A 24,043-nucleotide genomic window follows, 5' to 3' on the forward strand; every position below is an offset into this window, starting at 1 on the left:
ATCTTGGCCACAACCAGGTGGTGATCTGGAGCTACGTCAGCTCCTCTCCTGGTTCTCACATCTTCCATTGTCCTTCGAAATTTTTTGTTGATACAAATATGATCTATCTGGTTTTCTGTAGTGTGGTCCATGTATCTTTGTGTAAGCGTTTGTATGGAAACATTGTGCCACCTGTAGTCAATTTGTTGAATGCACATTGATTTGCAAGTCTCTCACTAGTTTCGTTTCTCTCTTCCAGTCCATGTCACCCTGTGATATCTTCATATCCTGTGTTGTCCATTCCAACTTTGACGTTTGGATCTCCCACCAGCATGTCACTTCCTTTCCTTAGCACTTTCCTATGACGGATTGAAGCTTCTTGTAGAATTGATCCTTATCGTCGTCATTGCTATTATTGGTGAGTGCACAACATTGGATAATGTTCGTCGTGATTCCTTCCTTCAAAGTTTTGAAGGATGATTTGATGACCGTGAACCCATGAGATTTTCATCCTGTAAGTGTATTTCGTGATTTTTTAGATGGCATCGGAACAACGCCCTGAGTGTGTGGAGCATTTTCTTCTTCGTGACTGGAGTACAGCTGCATCTCTCCCGTATCTAGCCTTTACTGTACAGCTTGGGTCCAATGGGTTTCGCTGATTCCGAGTACTGCCAACTTATTTCTCTTCATTTTCGTTGCTGTTTGAATGGTCTTTCCGGTCTCTCACATTATCCGGTTATCCCGTGTACCTATATTAATTGTTGCCCTGGTTGTTAGAAGTGGCATCGGCCTCGTGACTTCCGAAGAATGTCGGCTTTCATCATGAGACGTCATATTTGGGCGTTCAACTTCAAGAACAGATTTTGAATTATTTAATTTGTTTAATACGGTTGGCGCCTTTTTAGCGAATTTATTTTCTACGGGATGAGGTTGCCGACCCGATGCCAAACCCTCCCTTTTAACCCGTGCTTGGAACCGGCGGTAGACGTAGAATAGCTAGCAATATTTCTATCCTTACGATGAAATACACCTACGTCTCTAAATGAGGACATCCATGAACCACTGCCACCAAATACGGAAGCTCATTTGGCAAAAACGTTAATTCCGTCCACTTTTGTTTGAACCATCTGAACAAAGCCACTCAAGGTCGTGGAGGCGGATTCGGTCACGGGTCAGATTGCCTTTTGTCAGCTATGGGTCACGCCCTGTCAACATATAAGGACCCGGAATCTATGCCGGATATCTTCACAGGCCCAGTTTTTGACCCAGTTGATGGCTTTCCTGAGGGTCGCAACCGTCGAGAGTTCATAGTACGTTCTTTTATTTGAAAAATGTAATACTTTTCGTGATAATGGTGTCGTACTCACAGTTTTAAAATATTAGGGAACGTAAATCAGTGTGACATTAGAAGCAAGAATTTAGTAGTAATTTTCACTCTTTCAAATTTTACATTATCCTCACTTGACCTAGTTAGACAATAAAATAGTTCACTGAGAGCAGAAAAAAGTATTTTAACTGTGTTTACCCTTAGTTCTCTCACATTACTGTTGGTTTCACTTTATGGGTATGAACTAATTTCATTGCAGCTCATTTCGGAGTAAGTTGATCCGGCTCGTTGGTTTATAGCTCGCATTCGTATTTTGCAATATTGCTGTTATATTGGTTGAGATGTCATATCTATTACTTTAAAAGTCAACTCGGGTCCGACTTCAACCGTAAAGTACTTAAATGTACATACGCGAGTCGGTGAATACGTAGTGAAATCGCCTTAAAAATAATTTTTGTTACGAAACAACTTGGTGAAGCAGTCCTTGTAGGCTATTTCATTATCAGCACTGTACAGCATAATTTATAGGTCAACAGACAACTGTGTTTGTGAGAATTAGACTGTTTTCTGCGTGGAATTGTATGATATATTCGAGTGAAAAATGATGATTAAGGAAATCTATAAAACGAGTTATAAATAGAATAATTAAGATAAACACATTTACTAAAAGCATTAAGTTGAAATTCAAGCGTATTCATTTTAGTAAGGAAATCACTAGAAATACATCATTGGTGTAATGATAACGGGATAGAAGTCATATATAAAAATAATTTGGTTTGTGGTGCTCATAGTAACCATGTTAAGTAGTCTAGGGCGTCAAATACTATTTCAGAAAAGATGTCAGCTTATGATCTGTATTCGTTTTCCTCTAAGGCCCGGACTTCCATTTGGATAGCGCTTTGTATTATTTTGGTCATATTTTTTCCTCTTTGTATCGGTATAAAGCGCGGTAGAGTAAAACAGTACAAATGTGCCAAATTACAAATCCTTTTTCGGAAATAAACAAAAATTGTTATCCTATTACTTTTAAAATCCATCAGTCACTTTAAATGTGCTTTTCCAGCTTTCAAATACACTTTTGACTTTTACATAAATGATTAACTAGACAATGCTTTCATGCACGGGACATTCTGTGAATATGCAATTAATTTACCATTGTATCTGTTTAACTTCTCTTTGCTCTAAGCTTTTATTTACATGCGTTTTAAGAGTGCTAACAACTTGTAAACCAAATTTCGGATCACAAACTTTTGGTAAGCCAACTTGGAGCATTTCTCAAATTGTTTTTTCCGACATTAATATGGGTAGAGAGGAAACGAAGTAATAAAACTTTGTAAAGTGATTTAAACAGCTGGGTAATATTGCTTTTGTACACTATATGACTATCTAGACAGTAATTAGATTACTTCGTAAGTCACCATATAGTAATGAGTGGTACATACTTACGCCTGTCATCCCTCGTGGAGGAGCATAGGCCACCCACCACCATTCTCCATCCAATCCTGTCTTTGGCAATCCTTTCCAGTTGTCATTCATCCTTTACATATCTGCTTCTATTTCCCAGTGTAATGTGTTCTTTGGCACTTAGTCACTCATTTATAACGTAGAACCTAACACACGTACATCGGTTTGAATTGCCAGACCACAATAGCACAGTGAGCCAAAATTATCACGTCAAACACTACTCAGTCAGCTACAACGTAGGACCAGGCATATATATGCATCGGTCCAAGTTGCCATACCCAGTCAGCACAACAAGATGAACACCGAATTCATAGAAATAGTTAATTTAGTGGTGGTAGTATATAAAAGATAGGTTGTATAGAAGGATATGGTACAGGAAGAAAGACAGATATGAAGCAATTTAACCTCATATTTTAAGGGAAGATAAAGAGTGTATACACCCACACCATTGTGATCGATTCTGAGCCATGTCACCCAGAGTCTCCAACCAGTCAGTCAGTTACAACGTAGAACTTCGTACGTACGTACATCAGTTCGAGTTGCCATACCACATTAGCACAGAGATGAAGTTGTCGATTCAAATCCCATATTGGTAGAAGTAGTGAGAGTATAAGTATTATGTGAAAGATAAGGTTTTGAAGATGTTATTGAAGGAGTATAATACGGTGAAATAAATTTGGAAAGAGAAAAAGGATACGGACATGAAGAATTCAGAAGATTAGAATTTGGTAGAACACAAAGAGTGTATGCACCTTCGCCATTGCAAACGATTTTGAGCCATGTCATTCAAGGTCTCTAACCATCGGTTGCTATCATCTCGCGAATCCCAATCAGGTAGTCTACACCTACCAACACGACCCAGTCCACTTGTCAGTGACTTCATGGATTTATGCCATGTTTTGGTCTGGCCGCCCCTAGCTTTCTTCCAACCTGCTCCTACACCATAAAGCATTGCACGTCGGGGCAGTCGGTGGTTGGGCATACGTAACACATGTCCCAGCCATCTCAACTGATGAAGTTTCAGTACTTCATCAATCGATTTGCCATCCTTACCTAGTACCCGTTTCCTAACAATTGCATTACTTACCCGGTGGTCCCAGGATATACGAGCAATGCGTCGAAGACACCTATGATCGAATACTAGTAGCCTACGAATATCCTTTACTCTTATCGGCCATGTTTCACTGCCATAAAGTAGGACGGAGCGAACTGCTGTACAGTAAACCCGTCCTTTTGTTGCTAGACGGATATCTCGCCTGCACCATAAATGGCGCAATTTGGCGAAAGCTAGACGAGCCTTCTATATCCGTGCTAAGATTTCGTCACACACCAGACCACAAGGGCTGATGTGACTCTCAAGATAAGTGAAGCGGTCAACACACTCAACTACTTCACTCCCTATCATTAGTTCAGGTGTCGATGCAACCCAATCCTGAAGTAACATTTTGCACTTCGAGGAGAATCGCATCCCGAACATGCCTGCATTGTTGCTTATAGTGGTCAGAAGACTCTGCATTTTGTCAGCGTCTTCACCGAATAAAACTATGTCGTCGGCGTATTCTAAGTCAACAAGTGAGCCTTTCAGTGAAAGTTCAACTCCAGGAGATTGAGATGATGAAAGTGATATCTCTAAAAGCATGTCAACGACAAAGTTAAACAAAAATGGGGAGAGTGGACAGCCCTGACGAACACCGCTTGAGGTAACCAATTCTGATGACAGTTCGCCATAGGCTCTAACTCGACCAGTTGTGTTCGAGTAGAGAGCCTTTATGAGGTTAATGTACTTCTTTGGTACTCCTTTCACTGACAAACACTGCCATATAACCTCACGATCAACGGAGTCAAATGCCGCCTTAAGGTCAAGAAATACTACTATTGTGGGACGTCTGAATGTATGTCTATGTTCTAGGACCTGACGTAGAGTGAATATCTGATCTATGCAACCACGTCCAGGTCGGAAACCAGCCTGGTTTTCTCTAGTCTGCTCTTCACGAGCTTTGGTTAGGCGCCTAAGTATTATTAAAGCTAATATTTTAGACACTATATTAGTCAAACTGATTCCTCCGTGATTGTCACAGGAGGACTTCTGTCCTTTCTTATAGACTGGTACAATCAGTGATTGAAACCAGTCAGATGGAATTACGTGTAGATCCCAAATTCTACCTAAGACCTCAGTCAGTCTCGTTGCTAATACTGGACCACCATCCTTAAAAATCTCAGGGGTAAATCTGTCAGGGCCTGCGGCTCTCCCTCGCTTTAGATTTCCTATAGCTTTTTCAACCTCGTAGAGAGTTGGAGGACTTACCTCAATTTGCCATTCAGGACGACTGGGGATCGTGGGTAACTGATGTGTGGCTGAAGGCCAGTTGAACTGAACCCTAAAGTGTTCTGCCCATCGATCCAATCTCCTGGATTGAGAATGAATGATATGCCCATCTTTATCTGAGATGGTTTCACTGATATTGGGGTTCCTAATACCGGTTTCTTTAACGAGTCTGAATAGCTGCCTACTGTTACCTATTGCCGCTGCCTTTTCCATCTCTCTTGCTTTCGCTACCCACCACTGTTCACGATCATTGCGTAGGCTTCTTATTAGCCTTCACTTAAGCTGACTCCGCTCTTCGTTATGTTCAGAGCCAGGTGGGATGAGTTTTCGAGCATCTATCAGTGTGGTAGATACTGCCGAGATCCATTGTTTCTCCCTGACCTTATGGCTTACCTTACTAGCGGATATCACTGCTGTTTCCACAGCTTTACGGATGTCATTCCACGCTGCTTCTGGGTGGGCACAACTTACATGTCTGTCTAACTGTTTTTCCAGTTGTTCCTGAAATATATTCTTAGCTTGTTTATCATTAAGTAAAACCCTTAGAGGCTTCCCTGCAGTGTCTTTCCTACGTCCAGTAAGACTCAGACAGATACGTGCTCGCACTAGAGCATGATCTGAGTCTAAACATGTGCTCCAGAATAAGCGACAGTCTTCTATCGAGCCCCTCCATCGGTGGCTGATAGCGATGTGATCTAATTGGGTCCAACGTTGGGACGAATTCGGGGGTCGCCATGTCAAAAGATGTTTTTCCTTATGCTTAAAGTCAGTATTTGCAAGAAATAGGCGGTTATCTGAGCACAGCTGCAACAGACGGTCGCCATTATCTGTCCTTTTAGCCACGACACCATAAGATCCACACAGGTGTCTTTCCCTTTCACTTAGTTTACCAACTTGAGCATTAAAGTCACCAGCCACTATTACTACATCAGAACGCCTAGCTTTTCGGAGAAGGTCAGAAAGTTTTCTGTAAAACTCATCTTTTATATCGTCTGAGCTGCAGTCAGTGGGAGAGTAGGCAGAGACGACGAAGAGGCAACGACGAGTTTCCATATCTTTCCGAGCCCTTACTGATCCGTTTAGTCGGACAGCGCATAGACGACTGTCTACTGGGACCCAGTCTAAAAGAGCTAGTTCTGCCCTACGACTTAATGCTATACCTACTCCAGCGAGGCCACGGGAAGCAGCATCAGGGCTTCCAGATACACGAAGCGTGTATCGAGATGGTTCTTTATTTTGATTAGGTGAGGTCAAATGAATGACACCACTCGGATCCTGTATGCGCGTTTCGGAGACGCAGCACACATCGATGGTGTAAGATTCTAGAGTCCTAGCTAAGGAAGCCTGTTGTCCTATTTGGCACAATGTTCGGACATTAAAAGTTCCTATATGTAGTTTAGAGCGTGGTTTCAGGAGACCAGGAATAACGTTCCGTGTACTTGAATCGTTTGCCCTAGCGGTGCGAGGTGATAAAACGACGTGGGAAGGGTTAGTCGTGGAGGTAAGAGAGTTATTAGGAGTAGGAAGGATTTGAAAGTGACCAACTTGGTCTCGTTTGCTGTTACAGGTATGAGGGCTAATATCACTTCCCGGCTGCCCACACCGTGGAAGGGTATTTCTTGAGGGACCTGAAAAAGAAGTCGGATTAGTGTTGGTAATAACGATCTGGGAGCGTGACCACAGTGCCCAAGGGACAACTGCCTGAGGCCGGTCACGCACGGCATTTTTGTGGAGGATTTTTGACGTGTTAGCTCCGTTCTTCAAAGGACCTTACCGCCGGAGACGGAAATCCGTGGGATAAGGCGAGGTGTGCAATTTTAGGGTCGACCTTTTCTAACCCCACCCCTCCTTGTGGGAAGGCAGCGTCGCTGTCATGCTGGTTGTCTGAAGGAAACAGCTTACTGCTGTCACACCTCTGTACAGTCGGCAGTACGACTTCGCCTTCGGACCTTGGGATTGCTGCTTTTAGTCTTACCGCTCTTCAACCGACCTGTCTGGCATGGTAGGACCTCGAGGAACGATTGTTCCAGCCAGCATAGCTCGATTGCTTCATTACGATAGGCAAGCCCAACCACCACGTCAAGGTAGCAGCAATGGTCGGTCTCCAACCATTGGTTACGATAGTCACGCGGACCCCAACCAAGTAGTCTACATCTACCAACATGGCTCAGACTAGAAGTTAGTGACTTCAAACTCTGATGACACGTTTTGGTTCTGCCGCCCCTAACTTTCTTCCAACCATCCCCTACACTAGTCAGCATTGCGCGTCGTGGTAATCGGTGTTCAGGCATACGTAACACGTGGCCCAACCATCTCAGTCGATGAACATTCATGACCTCATCAACTGATTTACCATCATTCCCTAATACTCTGCGTCTAACCTCACTATTACTTACCCGGTGATCCCAGCAGATGCGAGCAATATTTCTAGGGTATCTGTGGTCAAATACTAGTAACTTACAAGTATCCTGTACTCTTAATGGCCATGTTTCACAGCCGTAAAGTAGAACAGAGCGAACTGCTGTGCAGTATACTCGTCCCTTAATTGATATTTGGATATCTCGTTTTCTCCATAGGTGACGTAAGTTGGTAAAAGCCAAACGAGCTTTTTGAATCCGTGCTGAGATTTCGTCAGACACCATCCCATTAGGGCTGATCAGACTTCCAAGATAAGTGAAGTTGTCGACGCGCTCGACTACTTCGCCCCCTATCCTTAGTTCAGGTGTTGACACAGTCCAGTCCTGGATTAACAATTTACATTTAGATGAGGAGAAATGCATCCCAAATATCCTGGCATTGTTACTCAATGCTGACAGAAGATTCTCCCGACCGTTGCTGCTACGTTGACGTGGTGGTCGGGCTTGCACACCTCACCTTATCCCACGGATATCCGTCTCCGGCGGTAAGGTCCCTACAAGTACGGAGCTATCACAAAAACTATCCCCAAAAAAGTCGTGTGTGACCGGCCTCAAGCAGTTGTCCCTTGAGCACTGCGGTCACGCTCTCAGGTCATTAAGACCACTTCTAACCCAATTTCCTTTTCAGGTACCTCTAAAAGAACCCTTCCACGGTATGGGCAACCGGGAAGTGATAACTACCCTCATACCTCTAACAGCACTCAAGACCACTGTATTCATAATCAATCTCCTTCACTTTCTACTATTCCTTCTACCTCTACTTTCAACACTAAGCTTCCTCTTTCGGTTTCCTCCTCAAGTGTCACCATGGTCAACGATTCCTGTGCGCGAAACACTGTCCCAGGTCTACTAAAACCTCGCTCCAAACTACACATTGGGGCCTTCAACGTACGTACCCTAAGTCAAATCGGTCAACAGGCCTCCTTGGCTAAGATCCTAAAATCTCGTACCTTTGGTGTATGCTGTGTCTCCGAAACACGCATACAGGATCCCAGTGTGGTCATTTAGTTGACCGCACCTCGCCAAAATGGACAGCCAACGAAATACACCCTCCGTGTATCTGGCGACCCCATGACTAGTTCTCGTGGACTTGCGGGAGTAGGCATAGCACTTAGTACGAGGGCAAAACAAGCACTACTAGAATGGATCCCGGTTAACAGTCGCCTGTGTGCTGTCCGGCTAAATGGCTCCGTAAGAACTCGGAAGGATAGAGACACACGTCGTTTCTGCCTACGCTCCCACTGACTGCAGCCATGATGAAGTGAAAAACGACTTTTACACAAAGCTCTCTGAGCTTCTTCAGAAAGCTAAGCGCTCAGACATAGTAGTCGTAGCTGGTGAATTTAATACCCAGGTAGGCAGCTTAAATCAAACAGAAAGACATTTAGGTGGGTATTTCAGTATTCCGGCTCAACGAACCGATAATGGTGATCGTCTGTTGCAACTATGCTCAGACAATCGTTTATTTTTAGCAAGCACTAATTTTAAGCATAAGGAGAGACATTGTCTAACATGGCGACCACCTGCACCAAACCAACGATGGACTCAAATAGACCATATTGCCATCAGTCATCGTTGGAGAGGCTTGATAGAAGACTTTCGCTCGTATTGGAATACTTGTTTAGACTCTGATCACGCTTTAATACGAGCACGCATTTGTCTGCACCTCACTGGACGCAGGAAAACTACACTAAGAAGACTCATTAGGATTGAACTGGAGGACGAGAAATCCAAATGTAAATTTCAGGAACAACTAAGTTCACATCTAGGCAGTTCTGTAAACAAGACTGAACCAAATGCTGCTTGGAAAGGCATACGAACAGCTGTGGAAACAGCAGTCACATCTATTAGTAATTTAAACCGTAGGGTTCCAAAAAACCAGTGGATTTCTTCCAAGTCTATTTCACTGATGGATTCGCATAAATTCATCCCATCAGGCTCTGAACACGACGAAGAGCGTAAACAAATCAAATCTAGGTTGACTAAAAGTCTAAGGAACGATCGTGAGCAGTGGTGGGCAACGAAAGCAAAAGAGATGGAAAAGGCAGCGGCTGTAGGCAACACCAGGCAACTCTTCAGACTAATAAAAGAAACCGGAATTAATAAGTCCAGTGTGAGTGAAACGATCTCGGAAAAAGACGGAACCCTTATCTGCTCTCAGCTCATACGTTCAGAGCGATGATCAGAACACTTTAAGGAGCAGTTCAGCTACTGCACAACTACCCACTATTCCCAGACAGTCTGAATGGAACATTGAAGTAGGTCCCCCGACCCTACCTGAAGTTCAAAAAGCTATAACTAATCTGAAACGAGGAAGAGCAGCTGGTCCTGATGGATTGGCTCCAGAGGTCTTTAAATGTGGTGGCCCAATTTTAGCGATTAGGTTGACTAATATTTTGGCTAAAATCTGGGAGTTTGACGTAATCCCATCTGACTGGTCACAATCACTGGTGATTGTCCCAATATATAAGAAGGGGCCACAATTATCCATAGAGGGATCAGTATGACCAACATAGCATCTAAAAGATTAGACTCAATAATTATCGGGCGCCTAACTAAGACTCGTGAACTGCTAACACGAGAAAATCAGGCTGGCTTCAGACATAGTCGTGGCTGCATCGACCACATATTCACTATTCATCAGATTTTAGAGCACGGACATGCTTATTGGCGTCTGACAATGATAGTTTTTCTTGACTTAAAAGCAGCATTTGACTGTAGACCGAGAGGTTCTGTGGCAGTGTCTGTCATTGAAAGGTGTGCCTCAGAAGTATATAAACCTTGTGAAGGCTTTTTACTGGAACACTATAAGTGGAGTGAGAGCTTATGTCGAACTGTCATCTGATTTTACAACCTCAAGTGGTGCCCGACAAGGTTGTCCACTGTCCGCATTTTTGTTTAACTTAATTATAAACCTATTGCTGGAAATAACACTTTCTTCGACTGAATTTTCAGGAATTGATCTCTTACCAGGGGGTCCACTAAGCGACTTAGAATACGCAGATGACATAGTCCTGTTTGGTGAAGATGTTGACAAAATGCAGAGTTTTCTGTTAGAACTGAGTAACAATGCCAGGATGTTTGGGATGCATTTCTCCTCATCTAAATGTAAATTGTTAATCCAGGACTGGACTGTGTCAACACCTGAACTAAGGATAGGGAGCGAAGTAGTCGAGCGCGTCGACAACTTCACTTATCTTGGAAGTCTGATCAGCCCTAATGGGATGGTGTCTGACGAAATCTCAGCACGGATTCAAAAAGCTCGTTTGGCTTTTACCAACTTACGTCACCTATGGAGAAAACGAGATATCCAAATATCAATTAAGGGACGAGTATACTGCACAGCAGTTCGCTCTGTTCTACTTTACGGCTGTGAAACATGGCCATTAAGAGTACAGGATACTTGTAAGTTACTAGTATTTGACCACAGATACCTTAGAAATATTGCTCGCATCTGCTGGGATCACCGGGTAAGTAATAGTGAGGTTAGACGCAGAGTATTAGGGAATGATGGTAAATCAGTTGATGAGGTCATGAATGTTCATCGACTGAGATGGTTGGGCCACGTGTTACGTATGCCTGAACACCGATTACCACGACGCGCAATGCTGACTAGTGTAGGGGATGGTTGGAAGAAAGTTAGGGGCGGCAGAACCAAAACGTGTCATCAGAGTTTGAAGTCACTAACTTCTAGTCTGAGCCATGTTGGTAGATGTAGACTACTTGGTTGGGGTCCGCGTGACTATCGTAACCAATGGTTGGAGACTCTGGGTGACATGGCTCAGAATCGATCACAATGGTGTGGGTGTATACACTCTTTATCTTCCCTTAAAATATGAGGTTAAATTGCTTCATATCTGTCTTTCTTCCTGTACCATATCCTTCTATACAACCTATCTTTTATATACTACCACCACTAAATTAACTATTTCTATGAATTCGGTGTTCATCTTGTTGTGCTGACTGGGTATGGCAACTTGGACCGATGCATATATATGCCTGGTCCTACGTTGTAGCTGACTGAGTAGTGTTTGACGTGATAATTTTGGCTCACTGTGCTATTGTGGTCTGGTAATTCAAACGGATATATATATATATATATATAATATCATTTTATGCTCAGGTAGTGGTATAACGGTAGGTTTCCTTTTTTTATACGAATTGGACGTTAATTTACCTTAGACGAATATCTACACTAGATTCCCTCCCAGTGTCTATTCTGCAGGACTTCAACACAACTCAGATCAGGAACACGTGATTAATCTGATTAGGACGTAAATATATTTCCACATCAAAATCGACACAATCCAACAACTAATGGACAATCAATCAATAATAAATAATGAGGACAGGGGAATATATAACTCATCTGACACATGTCAGACTATCTACATGTGTGACTAAGAAGACAACCATTCATTATCATTCTCGCCCACACATCGGTTAGTGACTTGAAAGTCTGATGAATTATTCTCAAATCGAGAGGTATTTCTACTATGCTATGTTCCTTGATCTGAGTGAATTAATTGTGAAACTTTTATTACCTTTCTGGACAGCACCAGCGTTTACTTCATGCTCATGATTTCACAGATTTTCTTTTAACTGACGTGTTTGCAGATAACGTTTGACCTAAATGATGCTCGAGCACATGCCAAATGAGTAAAGCTGGCGATTGTAATTACACAACGAAAGTTGAGTAACTAAGTGATTAGTACATACATTCACTAAGTAATACGGGCTTTTAATAATTTGCATCCTGCTCTCTTCCCATAAAAACCAATAAGTCGAAGGTATAAAGTGACATTGAAGTGGGCTATGTCAATTATATCCTCTAAAGCTACCAGTCCGACACCGGATATTGTTTGTGGCCAGGTTCGTTTGTAGGTTTCAGTTGACAGTAAAAAAACAACTAACTAGGAATTTTCTTGTGGCCACTTTCGACTTATTTTACTGAATAAATAAAATGTCCTCCTGGAACATTATTTATCGTAATAAGAATAAATGGCAGATAATCATAAAATCCACTAAGTCTAAGTAAATTTTCCAGCAGGACAAACTCATTACAGGTGATTCACTTAGGCATTTACAAACTGCTATTTTGGTTGGAAATTATGAATTTTTTAAAACATGCTTGTACTCATTAAATGGCTTAAACACTAACTGAATCTTGCTAATTGTTTATCTTACGGTCAAAAATGATGTTGGGGATATGCCATTTGAAATTACAGCTTGATAGAACCACATCAATAAGGTTGAAATTCTTCTGAAGTAAATTGTTCGGTGTAAACACTATTCACGGAATCCTAATGCATTTTTGCGATATTTTGAGTTAATAACAAACACTGAGCGTTATTATATATAACCGACAAAGCTTGTTTTGGTTGATTACACTGGTTAACTTCAACAGATTGGTTGCGAAACTAGCACTTTTGCTTCAGTTAGCGCGACAGCAAAACGAAGATAAAGTAGTTTCGTTCACGATGCTAAAGTCAGACTAGTAAAATTATCAACACAGTGTATAAACGTATCAAACGAAGAGTTTGAACCAAAACACTATTTTTGCTAAGTGGAGTTTATGTTATAAAGGTTAGTTTTTCAGTGTTCAATATACAAGACAAGGTTACAAACTGAGGAGTCTTGTTCTAAAACTAGTTAACTAGGGTCTGTTTTCACAAAATATTTTAAGGAGTAGTTCAGCTAGCCTTCAGCTACTTTACAGTTACCCACCATTCCCAGTCAGCCTGAATGAAATACTGAAGTAGGTCCCCCGACTCTAGCTGAATTTCAAAAGGCTATAGCTAATCTGAAACGAGGAAGAGCAGCTGGTCCTGATGGATTGGCTCCAGAGGTCTTTAAATATGATGGTCCAGTTTTAGCGATTAGGTTGACTAATATTTTGGCTAAAATCTGGGAGTTTGACGTAATCCCATCTGACTGGTCACAATCACTGGTGATTGTCCTAATATACAAGGAGTCAAAGTCGTCCTGTGATAACCATAGATGGAATTCTGTTCTCTGAGCTTGACGGTTTGGTCGTGAAGCTTTCATCGTTTTTCTGAACGGCATTATCAGCACAAACTTCGGGTTGGGCAGAGAGGTTATATTTATGTTATATCTCAATGGGTAGGAAAATTTTATTTCTGACGTTTTGTGACGTAATTCGGTAATTTACTTACTCTGAAGAAGTGACTTGCATTAAGTCACGAAACGTCAAAAATACGATTTTTCTACTCATTGGAATATAACAAAAAATATATTTATTAATAACTAATGTTGTCATCTGGATACTGAAGCCACTTGTTAATATTTTTTGTAATTCAATAATCCCAACATAGAATACGCTTTTTTTCTTTTAGCTGACTGAGGAAGAAATGATAGCTGCAGGACTAAAACCTTACGAACGAGATTACTGCGCTCACCTTTTGCTCGCTTTCAGGAAATGCGGAGATGAACATGTTATACCAGCTCTTTACTGTTCCGATCTGAAACATAAATATCGTCATTGTAAAGAAAGTGACCTGCTGCATAGAATGAAGGAATACGAACGCGAACGCCGTCTTTTACACAAGCGTACATCAATTTCAGAATGATGCATAATAACCAGGATATCATATTGTACAATAATTTCGAGAAAAAACGAATACAGACTATCATGCCTAGAAGTTTGTTTCATCCTGCTAATAGTTACATGATCAACATTTAGAAAGAGGATGTTTGGCAAAATATTTTTAGTTTATGCTCTATGGCGTTTACTTTTTTGCTTTGCAAATATATATTTCTCAACTAGCTACTCAGGGATGTTTTAGACCATTATTGATAATCAATCTACAATTAGGACTTTACAGAATCTTTTAGGGTCTCGATATAACGGAGTAATAATAGATGGTATTTTCAGAACCTACTTTTCTCTTAATGGCTATGTTCCTTTTAATTATTGTAGTCGAATTGTTTTTTCTGTTTATTAACAGATAAAGTTATAAGCCAAGTTGTCCTTGTTCTGGCCATAGCTTTCATATTGACTCTGGGTTGTCAGTATCGCGTCTACAGTCCCGGCAGAATATCTTTAGGACAAATTAGATCCCGCACTAGCTGTCACGAAATTTCGAGAGAGCTAACTGGGATTATACCCATGATGTGGGCGGCTACTTAATTAAAATATCGTTGTACACTAACTACACTTTAGAGTTTTGTTAATTGGAAGCACCACTTTTAAACACAGTGTACGTCAATTTGTGTCCTTGATATTATGTTTAGTGCTAAGTTCTTGTGTACATGTGTTGCCAATAATTAATGTTGGAGTGGTCCTAAGAATTTCTCGCAATAGACATGACAAGCTCAGGAAACATTACGAAGCATTTCATCTGATCAGCGTTGACTAAAAGTTTTGCTAGAAACATCACGAAAATGAAAAGCCACATGTAGAGTTTATGATTGGCTGCTTACTACACTGCTACTATGTTTAGTAGCATTCCAGAATTTTTAGGAAAACCCAAGGACTTATAAAATAAGAACCCTATATTTTTGGAGTAAAGTGCTTATCGCAAGTTTGCGCCTTTTCTCTCGTGTTCAAGTCGTTGTGTAGATTTAGCTTAGGGGTTACGAGACTAGCTTAGGATCCGAGTATAGCGTCCAATCAGTAAGACTTATCAATTAGTTAGTCAGTCATGCACAACATAGGACTTAGCGCGTATGTGCATCAGTTCGAGTTGACACACCACACTAAGATTGCGGTATGAAAGTATCAGGACGTCCCTGAGGAGGGAAACAGTCATATTACTAGTAGTAGGAAAGACGAGAAGAGGCATGGGAAGGTTTTGAGGCTAAGGATGTAAGGGATGATGAAGGGTAAATGCATCTGCTCGTCTCAGTTGATCCTGGGCTGTTTTATCCATCGTTTCCCACCACTGATTATGGTAAATGCCTAAACTCCAACCAGGTAGTCTGCACCTATCTACATGGATTGGTCCAATTATCAATGACGTCATGGGCTGATGCCAGATTTAGTTTGGCCGTCTCTATCTTCTAATCTTCTTCCACACCAACGTTGAGCATCGAGGTAGGAAGCGGTTGGGCATACGTGACACATGTTCCAACCACCTCAATTGGTGAACATTCAGCACTCCCTTGACCAACTTGCCATCTTCATTTACAACATTGTCTCTAACCTCAATATTGCTCACAGTCAGTCAGCTACAACGTAGGACCAGGCATATATATGCATCGGTCCAAGTTGCCATACCCAGTCAGCACAACAAGATGAACACCGAATTCATAGAAATAGTTAATTTAGTGGTGGTAGTATATAAAAGATAGGTTGTATAGAAGGATATGGTACAGGAAGAAAGACAGATATGAAGCAATTTAACCTCATATTTTAAGGGAAGATAAAGAGTGTATACACCCACACCATTGTGATCGATTCTGAGCCATGTCACCCAGAGTCTCCAACCATTGGTTACGATAGTCACGCGGACCCCAACCAAGTAGTCTACATCTACCAACATGGCTCAGACTAGAAGTTAGTGACTTCAAACTCTGATGACACGTTTTGGTTCTGCCGCCCCTAACTTTCTTCCAACCATCCCCTACACTAGTCAGCATTGCGCGTCGTGGTAATCGGTGTTCAGGCATACGTAACACGTGGCCCAACCATCTCAGTCGATGAACATTCATGACCTCATCAACTGATTTACCATCATTCCCTAATACTCTGCGTCTAACCTCACTATTACTTACCCGGTGATCCCAGCAGATGCGAGCAATATTTCTAGGGTATCTGTGGTCAAATACTAGTAACTTACAAGTATCCTGTACTCTTAATGGCCATGTTTCACAGCCGTAAAGTAGAACAGAGCGAACTGCTGTGCAGTATACTCGTCCCTTAATTGATATTTGGATATCTCGTTTTCTCCATAGGTGACGTAAGTTGGTAAAAGCCAAACGAGCTTTTTGAATCCGTGCTGAGATTTCGTCAGACACCATCCCATTAGGGCTGATCAGACTTCCAAGATAAGTTAAGTGTTCAACGTGTTATTTCCAGCAATAGGTTTATAATTAAGTTAAACAAAAATGCGGACAGTGGACAACCTTGTCGGGCACCACTTGAGGTTGTAAAATCAGATGACAGTTCGACATAAGCTCTCACTCCACTTATAGTGTTCCAGTAAAAAGCCTTCACAAGGTTTATATACTTCTGAGGCACACCTTTCAATGACAGACACTGCCACAGAACCTCTCGGTCTACAGTCAAATGCTGCTCTTAAGTCAAGAAAAACTATCATTGTCAGACGCCGATAAGCATGTCCGTGCTCAAAAACCTGACGAATAGTGAATGAGTAGTCGATGCAGCCACGACTAGTTCAATATTGCCCACTCGGTGGTTTCAACACATACGAGCGACGCTTAGAAGACATTTCTGAGGGAATATTGGTAACCTACGGCTCAAGGCCCATTAATATTTTCTGAATTAAAGGGTGCCTTAGAGCACTCGAAATTTCCTGTAATTTCCATTCCACATACGTGTTGTCCTAAGATAAATATTTTCCCCCGATTTCGTGTAAGGAATAGTTTAGTTTGCAGGTCCACAAAACCAGAGCATAAGCTTGGCAAGAATATGTTATTTTAAAAGGTTTAAGCTATTTCAAGACCAATAACTCTATACTGTTTATCCTCTAAAATGTTCAAGATAGTGATAATCGAAGGTATAAGGAATGTAAACAAACGTTATCAGATTACAGGTGCGGAGTTAACAGTCATTATCGATCTGAGTTCAACAATCGTCACTTTAACTGTTAGGAATAGAAATTTTACACATTTCGAGTAGAAGCAAACAAATTTAGCCGTGCTTCCAGAGTGTCAATTACAACAAAGATTGTGTTGCTTAAAGAAACAAATACAGATAAGTATATATACTTGTCTTCTTGATTCCCCTAGCTAATTCCCAATATTTTAACTTCAAATAAAAGAAATCCATAATTTCCTATGAAACTGTTTGGCAGTTAATGGTCTTAAACAACACTGAGGCTTTCACACGGTTTTCATATTGATTTGTACTCAACCAACAACATACTCCTGGCTGAGCGGTAGGCTGACATGTGGGATATATTTTAAGTAGTTTGGTGTTTAGATTTACAAGTTTACTAACTAATTCACCTTTATGGACAAAAAATCTGACTTCAACGTTTATTCCTGAGTAAGTGTATTGCACGACAAATACTCTACGAAGATATAAACGTTTGAGAATAATGGAGTTTCGATATCATTCAGTCGTAGTAGCTATTTTTTTATGCAGTGGAATAACCGGAATGTTTAATGGAATAACTGCGTTTCGGTAGATGAGTAGTTCTGGTCGTGCACTTCTAATCAGTCAACAAACCTATCATATTCACGTTTTGATGCACATGAACCCTAGTCCATCGGTAGACATACACTTTCCAGAACAAGGCGATTGCTGCTATGTCAACTAACAATAAACTGAAGTCGGATGTCGATATGGTGCACTCGTGGAGTATTATCCAATACTTGGCAACCTTTAAGCACATTAAACCTCAATCTACTGTTTATTACGTTGGAAAATAGTGTCCTACGCCCCAGAGTATTAATGACTTTACTAGTGTCTTAATTTGGGCTGTGGGATCCTAATTAGTCTGTGAATTGAAGTTGCAGATTGTTACCTAGTGATAGTAAGTCATAACAAAGAACAAAGGTTATTAGAGAATCAACGTTTCATGTTACTTATTATCCTGAAAAGCTTGATAGAAGGCACTGAGAGTGAAAATTCTGGTGATGCATTTAAAGTGTAGCAAAGTCTCATTTGACCGCATAAGTATCCGAAAAACTAGTTAAGAAGGCTGCATAAACCTGTACGAGTTATTCAAAGTTATTCATTAATAAGTCTGAAACATCAGTACTCCCAAAACATTGCAAATTAAGAATCACCCATACATTTTCTCCAATGAACTGAAATTTCTAAGCAGGAAGTAGAAGTCAGCAACCAGAACTACTGCCGCACACAACAAACCACAGACAATACGCGAGAAGAGTGATATAGAATAACTGGCGAACATTAAATCAGGAAGGAAATATCCGAACGCAAAGGCGGACATCACAATAACAATGAAATTGAGAACCATAAAGAGTTGTTTCCTAGCGCATTTGAGTTCAGAAAAGCAAGTTTTCTGAACCTTGGAAGTTGTTGAAAAGACCATGGGTGTACCAATATCTTTTGTTATTTTTTCGTAGCCTTTGTTATCATACTTATTTTTTAGTTCTTCGCAGTGAGCATCAAAAACTTGATTTCTAAAAGTCTGCTTTATCGCTGGAAAGACTATTGAAGTGTCCAGAGAAATGCGCCAAAATTGGAGATAAATATTGTCCTTGCTAGTATCCGACAGCATCTTCGTTAGGTGATAGCAGTCATTTACAACTGAAAACGGGACAACTGAATTTTTTTCTAGTACTTGGTTTATTGAATTTTTGAGTTCTGGTGAGCATATATCTAGACCACCAACCTTGGACAAATACGTTGAAAGTTTATCGGTAAGGAGGAACTCCAGATTGATCGACCTTGAGCCCATCTGGTTTAACGCAGCACCAGTATGACCTACAGATGATTGGTAAAAACAAATAATAATTTTACATTAGTTATGACTTCTAGTAACCTTTCTCTATGATAGTGCATGAGCTTTAAGGTCGATCATTAAGTTCGCAACAAATAGTTTCACTAATGAATTCAACTAAGGTCAAATAAGTGATCTTCAACAAATGCAAAATGATGTTGAATGGTTTGACTAGAAGGATAATACTTATCTCTTCAGGTGGAAAAACGCTTTACTTAATAAAGTACGAAGTCCAGGAAGGAGGTCGCGATTTTGTTTGAAGGACTTAGGAGATATTGCTATGAAGATGCCACAAATATTCGGAGTTTGAGAACACTGTAACCGGGATCACCTTTTATGATCGAAACGTGCCAACCCGGTTAAATTGAAAGTCATAAGCGAAGAGGCTCGAGGATATATTTGGTAGAATATCAATGTATGGAGAAGTGACTAGGCTGGGTTGGCTAGTGGTTGTCAGAGAATTGAAGCACTTCGTACTCGTGATCTGGTGCGAATGCATGACCTAGCGCCTTCAACTAGGTAAGTCCATTGAAACTACTGCGGTCAGCTTCAAATGTCGAAGACTTACAGAGCTATTGATTTTGATGAATTATTTACCTCTAAAGCTTAAAATATATGGAGCGTCATCGAATATTTGAAATCACCATTTTTAAAGAAGAAATGTCTGGACTTTTACACAGATGTATTCCTTTGGTTCAGTGTTATGGCTGAATTTATGTATTTTGAAAGTGTACCGGATATATTCGTAGTCTCTTATTCTAAAGAATATAAACGCTATGTTTTTGTTTTTCTTGTAGCTTAATATTATTATTTGACCACTTCAGTAATTGTTTGTTCTGTAGCTAACTAAAATTTTCGCACCCTTCCGATGTCTTCAAAATAATGCTGATGTTGGTAATTTACATCAACTAGTTCCAGGGCGGCATCTGTAGACCTGGTCGTGTTTTTAAGATAGCGGTTGCTCAACGAAAGATTCGTCCGTTGCCAAGGATTCGTACATGAGTTCAAGGATTTACAAAAACTACATGAATTAGGAAACTCACAAATCCAGATGATAAACACATCTTACAATCGTTAGCAAACAAAAGAAAGTTATGATGAATGTGTGTTGTTTTCAGATGACCCTATCTATGTCAAGCGACACCCGGAAGATTCAGAACGTATTGAAAAACCATAGAAAGTTATATTGTGAAGGTCAGAGTATCTCGGTTGTGGGCCTGTACTTGAATTTGCTGTGAGCGTTATTGAGTAGTAGATGCAGTTTTTAAGTATAGTTTATGTCTGCCCATGTTCAACAATGTTTATTGTGTGTTGTTCATTGATTAGCTTATCAGATGAATAAGGGAAAGACGTAGCTCCTTGACTACAAAAAGCGACCACGTAAGGCAATCTAGTCAAATGCGTGAAGAAAAGTTTTCACAAATAAATAGTTACCAGTGGTGTCCAATGAATGGAGTCTAGGATGGCTATGTTTCATTGCATAACTAAATATTAGCAAGCTGGCTGTGCACACTAAGATATGTTTAGTTTGCTACCTCAGAGTTCATTGTTAATAGAGATTTATTCCGAGTAAAATTCTGACTGGACTTCGTTTTGTGAAGAAACTACAAACTCATGTGCTGGAATACGTGGAGATAGTTAATAAAAGCTTATTTTGTAATTATTACTTCGTGCTCTCAATAACTAGCTGTTGCGATGATAACAAGTCTATGTATTTGCTACCTACATTTACAAATCACATGCATGTCCTTATTATGTAATTACGCTGGATACACACCTTGCATCATTTCAGTAATATCTGGAATCCATGTCTACCTCGATGGTGGATTACGAGACCAATGAAAGTCCAAAACATGCCTTCTACTGACAACTTAAGTAATGTTCCATGCCTTCGTTTGCGTATAGTTTACTTTTCGACGCTGGTGCTTTAAACTTTCTAGGATGACTCACGGATCAGCACTGTATCACGTCATTCCAAAGGAAGGTTGATTAAATTATTAACTAGACGGAACCAGATTTGCTAAAAGCTCTGGGACAATTTCTTGGGATGTGTAATTTCTATCATTGTTTCTCGTCGAATCGTACAATAACACTAAAATCTCTAACCGATCTTCTGTGGCTTACTCGAAGAAAAACGAAAATTTTAACTTATCCCTCGATGCAAAAGCAGCTTTTATTAACGCAAAGTCTATGATGATGATAACTGCTATATTGAAGCATTTAAACTCGGATCCCTCAACTCACCTGATTTTGTGCACCGATACCTCAGAAAGAGCCTTAGAGGCAGTGCTGCAAGAACGAGCGAAAGACCCAGTCACACTTCATCGTTTTCTTCTAAACTTCTGTCAGTAGCCCGAATACGCTATGAAACCTGAGGACATGGGTTATTAAAGTTGTGTTTGACGATAAAACATTCCAATTTCCTATTACAATGACGTGAGTCGACAATAATGACCGGTGACAAACCCATATGTTTTTCTTTTATCGTATCATGTTATCGGCATTCAACGTGTGAAGCGCGACAGTTGGATTAGATCCTACAATAAACAAGCGACATGGACACTGTAATGTTGTTGTAACGGGTGGTGTCCAAAGTCTGATACTGACTTACGATGTGGTATGCACTAACCCCCCACCTTACCACTTGGGTAAAAACACGAGAGTAAGCGAGAATGTATATTGTGCTACCGAATAAAAGTCATAAATACACACTTGCGTACATACAACTCTACTCCTTAATGAATTCATCTATTTCTTAGCCAGTGAAACGCACTTGTCCTTCAGGTAACTTCTGCTTGCCATCGATCGAGCTTCTCACTAGACCAGTGCTGACTGGTCCATCATATCAGCCTTAGCAGACGCCGTATCAAGAAAGGACATTAACAAGCTGGTACAGAACAAGATATCGATCTGGAAACCTTGGCTAAGTTACATGCAGATAACGCAGATTTAAAAACGTGCGAAGAAAAGCTTAACTCCATCTGCAAACGTCTACGGATTCTTTTCTCCGAGTTTTTCTATCATCTGTGACGTTTAAGCAGGCGATACCCGTCCCTTTGCTCCTAAAGTTTCTGGCGAGGAGTGTTTCGACAGTTCCATGGTCTATCACACTACGATATTCGGGCTACAACAAAACTCATCATGAAACGTTATGTTTGGCTGAAAATTAACTCAGATGTAGAAATGTGACGGTGAAACTGCATATAATGTCAGCACAGTAAGGTATAATGGCGTGTTGTCAGTGGCAATATAAAATTTTCATTATCCAGCACGTTCATACAGATACCGTCGGTCTCCTCTCACCTTTTAACTCTTTCACTCACATCATAATCAGTGTTGACAGGTTTACCAGGTGGACAATAGCATATCACATTAGAGATACATAAGCAGAGTCGATAGACTCAGTACTCTTTTACAGTTGGATATCAAAATATGGATTGCCAATACCACCACTACAGAACGAGGATCCCAGTTTCAATTTGTCCTATTCTAGGAGTTCATCAGACTTTTAGGAGTGAATCACATAAAGACAACAGCTTACCACTCGTCATTCAGTGACCCATTCGAAAGATTTCGCAGTCAATAAAAGTGTCCGCCAATGTCATGGGCTGACACAACAAAATGGGATGACATTTTACCACTAGTCCTCTCTGAGTTTTATTTTAACAACTTACGAAGATGTATGCTGCACATCAGCCGAACTATTCTACAGTGCAACTTTGGCCCCTACTGAACCAACCGGTTAAGCCTAACGAAAAGAACATCAAGCGATATAACACGTGTAGCGAGCCTTTTATTACAAACAATGACGCAGAATAAAGAGGCACCTCCGCGTGAAAATGGTTGTCATGTACAATTCAAAAAATATCTACAGACATGCAAATTCATTTTTATCCACGTCGACGCCATTCGGAAACCATTAAGGCAACCGTATGAAAGACCTTACCAAGTCGTTAAACGTATAAGTAGACACTCCATCATTGACAAAAGTGAAAAGAAGGAAACCCGACAGATAGAATAAAACCTGATTTCTACGATGACTAACAGAAAGAAGAAAATGGTATTTTAAGTAAGCAGTCCCAACCGTTTATTACAACAAAGCCGGATACCAACAAGAAACTAAGTACCAATCATACATGCTCAACACTTTCAGACGGAGCAGTAAAAAGCATGAAATCAATGTTTACTTTATAGATTACCAAAAACCACACAAATACCAACTAAAAAAATACTCAATCTATTTTACTTAATAACAACAGTAACTTTTTATCCAATTTAAAGTGAATCAGGCCATGAAACTTTGAATAATGTAATTTGAAAGTGTAATTACGTGGGTTAATCAGTAAGATCACTCCAAATTAATCATAGTGGGATAAAATACATATACCTTAGTACAAGAATGGGTTTTGTGATTTCGCTTTGGATAGTTTTTCAAGTAATCATATTATCTGGAGGTAGAGCTGAATGAAACTCTGGAAATATCTTTTGCCAAACTGGTCAGCTCGGAACTTAAATATGGCAGTATATGATGTACTCGTAAAGTTTTTTTATAATTAGCATTGGATTTAAAACCATAAAGAACTGAAGCCCGTGTATATTTCACTGCTAGTAATGCGTTTAGTTAAGATTTACTAAGACTGTATGTACAGACTTTACTGTATCACAAAGTGTTAGCCTCACACCATTAAAATTTTGAAAGCAGCTAATTATCATCTGCCAAACTGCAATCTAATAACATCTTCCAGAAGTTCTAGTATATTTTTTTGAAAATTTTTATTTTATACTTCCTCGATCTAGGCAGCAGGAGGCTTCCGCGAGTTTGACACCATAGTTTGTCGTGTTTGATCATGAGGTGCATCATTGATCTTAGTGCTGAACCGTTTCAGACACCAATATGAGAATATATATTGCC

The 24,043-nt window shown here is 40.4% G+C and overlaps 2 protein-coding genes across 2 annotated transcripts; one reads left to right on the plus strand and one right to left on the minus strand.

Annotated features, from left to right (window-relative positions):
- Positions 1 to 1,114: 1,114 nt before the first annotated feature.
- Smp_033610 (hypothetical protein) lies at positions 1,115 to 14,498 on the plus strand. Its single transcript, XM_018791600.1, has 2 exons — positions 1,115 to 1,289; positions 13,870 to 14,498. Exons 1-2 carry the CDS (start codon positions 1,173 to 1,175, stop codon positions 14,101 to 14,103), a joined length of 351 nt encoding a protein of 116 aa, XP_018645208.1. The 5' UTR covers positions 1,115 to 1,172; the 3' UTR covers positions 14,104 to 14,498.
- Positions 14,499 to 18,224: 3,726 nt separating this feature from the next.
- On the minus strand, positions 18,225 to 19,089 carry Smp_033620 (hypothetical protein; the record flags this gene model as incomplete). Its single annotated transcript, XM_018791601.1, has 1 exon — positions 18,225 to 19,089. One exon carries the CDS (start codon positions 19,087 to 19,089, stop codon positions 18,448 to 18,450), a length of 642 nt encoding a protein of 213 aa, XP_018645209.1. The 3' UTR covers positions 18,225 to 18,447.
- Between the last annotated feature and the right edge of the window lie 4,954 nt (positions 19,090 to 24,043).

The sequence above is a fragment of the Schistosoma mansoni genome, assembly GCF_000237925.1.
Source record: "Schistosoma mansoni, WGS project CABG00000000 data, chromosome 2 unplaced supercontig 0108, strain Puerto Rico, whole genome shotgun sequence".
NCBI classification, from domain to species: Eukaryota; Metazoa; Platyhelminthes; class Trematoda; order Strigeidida; family Schistosomatidae; genus Schistosoma; species Schistosoma mansoni.